At 44.8% G+C, this 9,391-nt stretch overlaps 1 protein-coding gene across 1 annotated transcript; it reads left to right on the top strand.

Annotated features, from left to right (window-relative positions):
• Window positions 1-6,681: 6,681 nt before the first annotated feature.
• LOC311328309 (G2/mitotic-specific cyclin-B1-like) lies at window positions 6,682-9,039 on the top strand (the record flags this gene model as incomplete). Its single annotated transcript, XM_084462296.1, has 9 exons — window positions 6,682-6,788; window positions 7,033-7,164; window positions 7,246-7,356; window positions 7,472-7,654; window positions 7,839-7,997; window positions 8,137-8,373; window positions 8,456-8,596; window positions 8,695-8,805; window positions 8,935-9,039. The coding sequence occupies exons 1-9, from the start codon at window positions 6,768-6,770 to the stop codon at window positions 9,037-9,039; spliced, it is 1,200 nt and encodes a 399-aa protein (XP_084318422.1). The 5' UTR covers window positions 6,682-6,767.
• Window positions 9,040-9,391: the final 352 nt, after the last annotated feature.

The raw sequence follows: 9,391 nt of genomic DNA on the forward strand, positions 1-9,391 counted from the left end.
GTCCATCTCCTCTTAGTCTGCAAAGCACAGCAGTTGCAGATTAAGTTAAACACAGATGCTCTACAATGTAGGAGTTGGAACATTTATTTATCCTCCTCCATTAGCAGTCATCTGATCAAGATGGTGACATCATACATCCAGTATTGTCCCTCCAACACTAGACAACTTCGTTAGCTTGAATGGTACGTTATTATAGCTAGCCAGCTAACTAGCCAGCTAGCTAACGTTGGCTAACTTAGCCAGCTAGCAGCAACTAAGTTCGCAAGGAACTTTGCACAAGAGGTAGACTAACTTTGCGTCTTCGGCCAGCTTATGTACGGAATAGTAGCAAAACAAGGCATGAGTTTCAGTGAAATACGGCAATATTCTGATACTCAACTTCGCTGCAAACTACGTGCGCTAGCTAACGTACTGACCTGTGGATACTGGCACGCTAGCCAGCTAGTTCACTATTGCTGTTTGGATCACGACAACAGTATATCACATACTTAAGAATAAATCAACATTAATAAAGTTATGGAGGTTATTCAGTTCGTATATAAAATACTGCCTTTGCTAACTTGATAGCTTCAGAGGACATTTGACCCTGGCTCAGCTAGCCAGCTGTCTGCATAGATCTAGCTAGCTCACTATATAACGTTAGCTAGCTGTGTTCCCCACACAATCCCTCGACATGGGATAGATAACATAAATTCAGTTTACCCCATCGCAAAGCAGAATGTTTTGTTCAGAGCGTTTGTAAGACCATCGGCATCCATGGTTTTCAACTTCGAACTGGATGCCGAAACTCGCAGTTCTCTGTGACAGCAAGCAGGGAGACTCCCCCCGGCTATACGCCCCTTGCTGCAGGTGTGACACAAATCCCAAATGCCCACTAACACACATTCACTTCAATGTAAAGGCATGCCGGACAGACAGACAGCTCTCTCTCAAAAAATATAAAGGCTACAGCTTAGCTATTGACACCGTAGGAATCCTGAGAACTTGCTGAACATTTCTATGTATAATTGTCCGTGTAGGTTAAAAACTGTAGGCATGGCAACGAGTTAGAAAAAGGGTAAAAAAATGCAAAATGAGCAGCTCAAAAGTCAGAGTGTGGGCCCATACGTTTCAATGAAGAGCGCAGTTGCCGAACGAATCGTCATAGAGCCACAACTATAAGTCACACGGCTTAGACACTTACATTGTACGAATCAGCATAGTTGTGTGAACGTTTTAATGTAGAATATGTGTAAGAGCTGTTAAAACTGTAGGAGCAACAGCAGTTTACAAAACGTGCAGATGTTTTCAAAATACGAGCTGCTACACTCTAGAAACTGAACATTCCACACATCCACTTCAATGTTAAAAAGGGTCCAAAACAAACTTAAATTACATAAAAACTATAAGGAATTTCAAAAATCTGAATGGATCGTTTACTCAGCTAAAGGTCCTGAACATTTTAAACTTTGAAGGAGGTTTCTAGCACAAAAAATGAAGGAGGAGATAGGTTTCAAAGCTGACAAGGGGTTTCAAGGTCTGCCATAGACTTCCATTGTAATTTTTTTTGGGAAAAAAGCTGAATATTTTAAAAAGTATGAAAGTTATTAAAAATCTGAAAGATAACCCATAAAAACCTTAACAAGCTGAACATTTTGATAGTTGAATGGTTTCTGTAGCTCAAAGTATGAAGGAGCTACAGAGAGCCAAAAAACGTACGGAAAAAGTAAAAATAATAAAGAACTGGATAACAATAGTGTGAATGCTTGCAGCATTCACACTAATAATAATAAAGAAAGAAAGAAATAGTGGGAATATCACAAGTTTGGCTAGCTTCTGCAAGCTAGCCCACCTAATTATTAGGCTGTAGAGTGTGGAGGTCACAAATCATATTCCTTTGAATTATTTTTTCTTGTCGGGGGTGAGGCCCAAAGGGTGCAGAGTTGACTTTGGGGATAATCAGCCCTGTCAAAATTCATCAAAGCCGGGGGCAGGAGTGTGCTAGGGCTCCAAGGTTGTTTACTTTTGAGTGTTTGTCTGTGTGCGTGATCCCATTTAAGAGAGTTCAACCAGAATCTTATCCTCTACTAGATCAGGGGTCAACCACTTCACTTGGCCGCGCTTATTTTCATGATGAGGTGACTGTGGAGATCAAGTGAAGCCTAGATAAATAATTATATCCTCTGGTATTTCAGAATATGTGCAAAATCTGTCCAAGAGCCCCGAGCTCATCTTGAAGTCACTAATTACAGGGAGGCCCACCAGCTGTGGAGGGATTAGATGTTGAGCTACAGTACGTTTGGCCTCCACGCACACACAACTGCTGGTTTTGGGTTTTGCACAATGTTTTTCAGGATAAATGGAAAATAATAAAGTTAATCAGAACACACAAGCACTTGCTCTGCATCATACTACCTAATATTAATTTGAAGCAACACTCAGTTGTATGTTAAGGGTCTAAATCATAAATTTGTGACCCTAAGAAACATGGCAACATGGGAACTGAGAAATGCAAAAGCGGACTTCATCACAATTATTGAAAATGCTCATGGTAACTCCAAAAGCATATAGTCAGATAAATAAATAAGAAACTGGTTAAAACAATGCTACAACTAAGCCAATTGAATTGAGGGTCAATGCCACAACTCTACATTGGCCGGCTGATGTGGCATCGATTCTCAATCAATATTTTGTTGAGTCAGTAGCTATAGCCCAAAGCTTCACAGTTCAGGAAAGTAATGAACTTCAAATACCTGGGCTCTTGGGTCAACCCAACGGAGCAGAACCTCAAAGTGAGGAAGGCGCTCACGTGGAGAGCTCTATACGGCACGAGCAACGTGTGGAAATCCAACCTGGATTTTATTTGGATTTGTATGGGTAGGCCAGGCTTACCTTATAGGAGCAATCGGCACTGCCGTCAGCTAATGCTCTATAATGAGTGGGCATACAGGCTGATGGACTTAAACAGTAAGAGCCAGGGTCATTTTAATTGTAGGCTTCTAACTTCACCATTCACTCTACTGGATTGCTGTAGGATAATGTGTACAGTATCTTCACAACATCACCGTGGCAACCTACAGGCCCCCCACTATCTGTGACTACTGTGACAGGAAAGCATAGCAGGTACAGTTATCACAAATGAACAGCCTATCTAAGTGCTTAGTTTTCTATAATGTGTGTGTTTGTGTGTGTGTGTGTGTGTGTGTGTGTGTGTGTGTGTGTAGTAGTACATGTGTGTGTGTGCGGTGATGATACGATTGCTGGCTTTCTTTAGGGTGTGTGTAGTAATAGTTGTAATAGTAGTAGTTTTGTAGTACTGACCTACATTAAAGTCACTTTGGATAAAAGCGTCTGTTAAATTACTGTAATGTAGCCTAATATCGCTCACAGCAACATAGGATATGCAGCTAGGTAGTTTGCTAGCTATTCATGGCTAGTAGTAACCTACTTTGTTTATTAATTTACATTACATATTTTGCTAATTAAGGTAAAAAAGTGCTGTGCGCACCTCACAACCTACAGATGTGGGAAGTTAGAAATGTCACATGCTGCAGCATTTCACCTTCGCGGTATTTGGCAGGGAAATCCCGTTGGAAATCTCGTGGGATTTCAGACGGGTGTTATTTCGTTTTAGTGATGCACCACCGCCAGGTGGCGTCTTTGAGTAAGGGCCCTTTTTAAAACTTTCGCCCACGCCCCTCATACATCCAGTGCACGTCCCAGGCAGTCCTGGGACAGCACAACAGGCTCTGTGAGTCATGTTCAGTTGAATGCCCTCATGAGTATTAACAGAAGAGCACCATATACATATGCACACATACACTCTAACATGTCGCTCTCTCCTCAGCTCAGCCCAATGGTCTCTGATGGTTCTGTCTGGCCAGCCCTTAGGTGGAGAAACACCTGATCATCAATATAGGCACACGTAAGTACAAATGCACATACGTTTCCATAGACGGGATAAACAAATGGGAATATTGATATTGAGTTAGCGGTAGACATGTGAGATTCATAAGACGCATCACTGATGCCAGTGACGCCACAATATCAGGGAAATTGAGCAATTGCTTCCCTGTAGTGCAAACTTGCAAGATTCGCTCAGTTATTAACCCTTCTTGCCTTTTTTGTTGTTGGTTTTCTCTCTCCTCCTTCCTCTCTGTGCAGTTCTCCTGTGTGCTGAGCCGCTATCCCATGTATTGCCACTGCTGACAGGGTAGAGCTCAGCCCCATGCAGAAGTGAGTGATGAGGAGAGGTAAGATCATTTTCCCGTTTTTTTTCCCTCCAGTTTTAGGAACCGTCTCAAGAATGTGTTCCCCACTTTTATGCCTTTAAATCAGGGTTGGAGTATTCCAGGTGTGTGGCCATGGCCATGAACATCAGTAGAGGAGGGAACCAAGTGTCTCATTCTCTCTCCACAGTTGTGTGGTTGTAACCCCCCACTAGCTACATATTCATTCAATCTTTATTTAACCTCGTGAATCAATTGAGAGTAAGCTCTCATTTACAATGACGTACAATCACTCTATATTTGAACTTGTACTACAGGTGAGATAATCCTTTTTAATGGTCTCTCTCATTGCTGTGCAAGACTTGGGTGTTCTCCTGCTCTGAGTGCCCATTCTCCTATACCTCCCAGATCTACCTCCACAAGCACATCAAGAGGAGCCATGACAACCTCTGTCTCTGCTGAGGAACACACAGAGCATTATGAAGTAGCCAGTGCCTTGGCGAAGGTGTTTGAGCAGCAGTCATCAATGGATTAACTCCCAAGACACAAGGAAGAGACAGCGCAACACACGCTATGACTCCAGTGACGAAGGTAATATAATAAAGTGCATTCAACAGTCCCAAAAGAGTACTACTTGAGTTGACTAATCTGAGCTAATTTACCTCTACTATATGTTCCAGTGCCCAGGCAGCCGGTCGGCAGAACTCAGACCAGACCAGCTATGCCAGGTGCCAGAGCCGGAAGGCCTGCTCTGCCAGTTATCAATGCAGGTATCCATGCATGTTTGTGTTGGTGAAATGTCTATGCATATTTGCACACTTACAGTTAACTCAGGACTGTCTGAAGACTCATGTACTCAGTTCACTAATTCGCTCATCTCACATCTCACTACTCGGCAGTAGATGTTCATCGCCCGGGTCCTTTGAGCCAAGGCGCTGTGAGCCCAGGCCCTTCAGCCCTTCAGACGTCCAGGCACGAGCAGCATGCATCAGCGATTAGCACCCCGGCCAGACCAGGTCAGGGTCTGACATGTCTCATGTCGAGTTGATTCTTCCCCTTATGCCAGAATCACTACGCCGCCAGCACCATAGTTTCCTGCTCATCCCTTTATCCTCTGGTTTTCAGGTAGTTCTCTGATGCCATCGCCTGTGAGACCAACAGCTCCAGCAGGGTTGCCATCAAGCTCTGCAGATGCTGGTATGCTGAATTTTGTGAACTACTTCATGCTGCATGTAGGGATATACTTTGAGCTGAATATCCATTATGGGACCGTACAATTACTTATAGCCACATCTGTGTTTAATATCCAGACTTCCAGAGGATGATGTGTCAGCAGTTCTCCAGCGTCATGCAGAGTCTGAGGGAGATGGCACAGACAATGAATAGGCTGGAGCAGAGACTGGAGCAGAGACTGTCCGGCGAGTCTGCAGACAGCTATCGGGGAGCAGTACTGGATGACCTGCACCCTGCTAAAACGGAGGAGGAGCTGCTGGTCTTGGAGGAGCAGCTGAAGGACAAGGATCATCAAAGGAAGATGGTGAGTAACTTCAAGGCAGAACTTTGTTCCTTATTTTTGCAGAGAAGTGTTAAGGAAATGTAAAAGTAAATGATTGTCTTTATGTTTTGCAGACACGATATCTGAGTTCCATTGGCGGCAAAGATCTGCCAGATGTGGTCCGGCGGGTGCTGTCAGCCATTGCCATACACAGAGTGTGGTGTGTCTACAGCGTCCATGGGAAGAGGGGGAAGAAGCCTCTGAAGAATATGACCCTCTACAACAGGGGTGTCAAACTCTGGCCCGTGGGCCAAATTTGGCCCGCAGTGTAATTATATTTGGCCCGCGAGGCAATACCAAATGACTACTAGAGCTGGCCCGCCAGTATTTGATTTTGCATGTCTGCACTATTAAGTTATATATTGTATGGTAATAAGCGTTGCTTGTTCCATATTCAATGTTAAAGCAAAACTTGTTTGGGTCCATATTAACATTTTCATTTGTTCAATGTTGGCCCGCGACTTTGTTCAAGTTTTACATTTTGGCCCACTGTGTATTTGAGTTTGACACCCCTGCCTTAGCCTCTCACACTAATCCACTTCACAGGTGACGTCAATAAGTCTGTGAGGGTTCAGGGCTTGAAGGTTTAGGGGGGCTGTCAGGGGCATTGGGACTGGCCCATAGCGTCAGAGTATAAAATGCCATTTAATCCCATTGACATTCCATACTCTTCCCCATATTCTTTGATATTCTTTGTTGTTTTTAAATGTGCGCTATAAATAAAGTGGTATGGTATGGTATGGTATGGTATGGTATGGTATGGTATGGTAGCGTTCATTTCTAGAGAGGAGGTGACGCAACAGAGCTGAACCCAGTCACGTGATTACGGGTCGTCCTAGAAACGCATTCTAAGCAGCTGCAGCCAATCCAATCAAATGGCAGAGAGTTTGGAACGCAGCGAATGAGATTCGAGCCAGCCAGGATTTAAACCAAGACAATACAGCCTTTGGTTGTGCTGCATTCAGTGTGCTTTTATTCTCTACAGAAGCAACACAGCTTTCGAGATGGCTCTCCGCATGACCAGAGTAAGTTTGTGTACAGTATTTTTGCTTTTACGATAATCTTTTAGTCTAAGTAACATTGTTGTGTTCCATTTAGATTTTTGCTCATGCTTTCGGAATTTAATCATCAACTGAGTAACGCTAGCCTCGAGCTTGTGTCTGGTCAGCTATTGCTCGTGATATCCATGTCGATATGTGCAGAACTTCGGTCGTATACATTCCATTGCACCGTGGAGGAAACTAAACATGGTTTGATTCTATTTTGTAGAATCGCATCGCTTCTTCTGAGAACCAAACCGCTATCGCGGGCAAGGCTGTGCTGGGGAACAAGACGAGGCCGCGAGCTGCGCTTGGTGAAATCGGAAATAGCGTTGCCGTTCCCGTACAAGGTCTGAAAAAGGTAACGTTAAGATTTGCTTACTACTTACTGTTCTCAACTCGGTCGTCAAGCTACTACTCGTACTAAAAACGGTATTTGCAGGATGCTAAGGCGGCAGCCCCAAAAGCGGTTGTGAGGAAGGCCAGCACACGGGTGGAGAAGGCCCCGGAGGTCCAACAGCCCAAGAGACATGTTGCCCCTGTTGAGCCAGAGGTGTGTTTTTTTTGGACTGGTTATTAATGACTTTAACTGAGCAGTGGTTTGATTCTATATTGTCTGATTTTGGGCACAACACCTCATTTAATATGAATGTTTTCTTGCTGACCAGGTTCTGCCCGAGCCCCTGTCTCCCACACTGATGGAGACTTCTGGCTGTGCCCCCAATGACCTGTGCCAGGCCTTCTCCGACGTCCTGCTGGACATCAAGGATGTCGATGCCGACGACTACGACATCCCCATGCTCTGTAGTGAATACGTCAAGGACATCTACAAGTATCTCCAGCAGCTTGAGGTTGCCATTTTGTTTTAGGACCTTTGTGTTGCACTTTGTCGATGCTTTTAATGTCTCATGTAAAGCCCTTTGAATTGCCTTGTTGCTGAAATGTGCTTTACAAAAACTTGTGCCTAGTCAGATTTGTGGCAAGTTGTGTTAAAAATCGCTGGCTTCATGCTGTCTTTCCATCGTTTCCCTGTAGGTTGAACAGGCCGTCAGAGCGAACTATCTGGAGGGACAGGAAGTGAGCGGCAACATGCGCGCCATCCTCATCGACTGGCTGGTCCAGGTCCAAATCAAGTTCCGTCTGCTGCAGGAGACCATGTACATGACTGTGGGCATCATCGACCGCTTCCTCCAGGTACAATGTTTAATTGTCTGTTTTTATATGGCAAGTGGGCAAAAAACTGGGCCAGTGACTGATATTGGCAGTAAATTGGGCCGTTTTCTATAGCCTGCTTTCCTCGTGCTTAAAATGTATTATCCCGAAACGTTAACAGGATAACCCAGTGCCCAAGAAGCAGCTTCAGCTGGTTGGTGTGACGGCCATGTTCATCGCCTCGAAGTACGAGGAGATGTACCCTCCAGAGATCGCAGACTTCTCTTTTGTGACGGACCAGGCCTACACCACCGCCCAGATCCGGGACATGGAGATGAAGATCCTGAGGGTGCTGAACTTCAGCTTTGGCCGCCCGCTCCCCCTCCAGTTCCTGAGGAGGGCCTCAAAGATCTGCGAGGTCTGTTTGGTTACCGCCTGTCAACCATCTTGAGTTCACCCTCCAGGGCTTCCAAGTGTCTGATTTTGCGTTGCATCTCCAGGTGACCGCTGAGCCCCACACCCTGGCCAAGTACTTTGTGGAGCTCACCATGGTGGACTACGAGATGGTCCACTTTCCTCCCTCGCAGGTGGCCAGCGCTGCCTGCGCCCTCACCCTGAAGGTCTTCAACTGCGGGGACTGGGTAAGATGCCAGATGTGCACTGTTATGGGTAGGAAGCCATTTTGGACTGCACTTATAGGTAGTATTTGCTGTTGGCTGACTTTGCTCTGTCCTGTCAGAACGTGACACTGCAGCACTACATGAACTACACAGAGGACAGCCTGGTCACCGTGATGCAGCACATCGCCAAGAACGTTTGCAAAGTAAACGAGGGCAAGACTAAGCATATGGTGAGATGTGGAGTTTTATCTCCTTAATGTCTGTTGTGATGGTCTGATACGCAATGCTACATGTTTTGTTCGTTGCTAATCCAGACTTTTTAAACCTGAATGTTGTCCCTGTGTAAATCTCTTGTCCAGGCGGTGAAGAGCAAGTACTCTACTCAGAAGCAGATGAAAATCGCCACCCTTCCCCAACTGAAGTCTTCGCTGATCAAGGACCTGGCCAAGGCGATTACCCTATGAGTTTAAAAATTTAAGCACCGTGGGCTTTTTTTGTACAGTTTTTGTAAGATTTGTAGCATGACTTTTATTGAATGTGGTTGGACACAATTGTACATAATAAAACGTTTTAAAACTTTTAAATGGTTTGCCCTCGATTTCAAATATCCATTTCTTGGATGTAACCATTAGATGGCGCTATAGCATTGGTGGACAGCTGTTGATTTGACTGAACTGTGACTACGGAATTAGATGTCTGGCTCTTGGGTTCAAGCGTAGTTCAATTGTCCTGGACACTTGCTCCTCCCTTTCCAGGGCAAGTCATGTTGACAAAGTTTAGTTTGGATAATGATGCAGAGGGCTATATCTATGGCAC

The sequence above is a fragment of the Borostomias antarcticus genome (genome assembly GCF_949987555.1).
Source record: "Borostomias antarcticus genome assembly, contig: scaffold_65, whole genome shotgun sequence".
NCBI classification, from domain to species: domain Eukaryota; kingdom Metazoa; phylum Chordata; class Actinopteri; order Stomiiformes; family Stomiidae; genus Borostomias; species Borostomias antarcticus.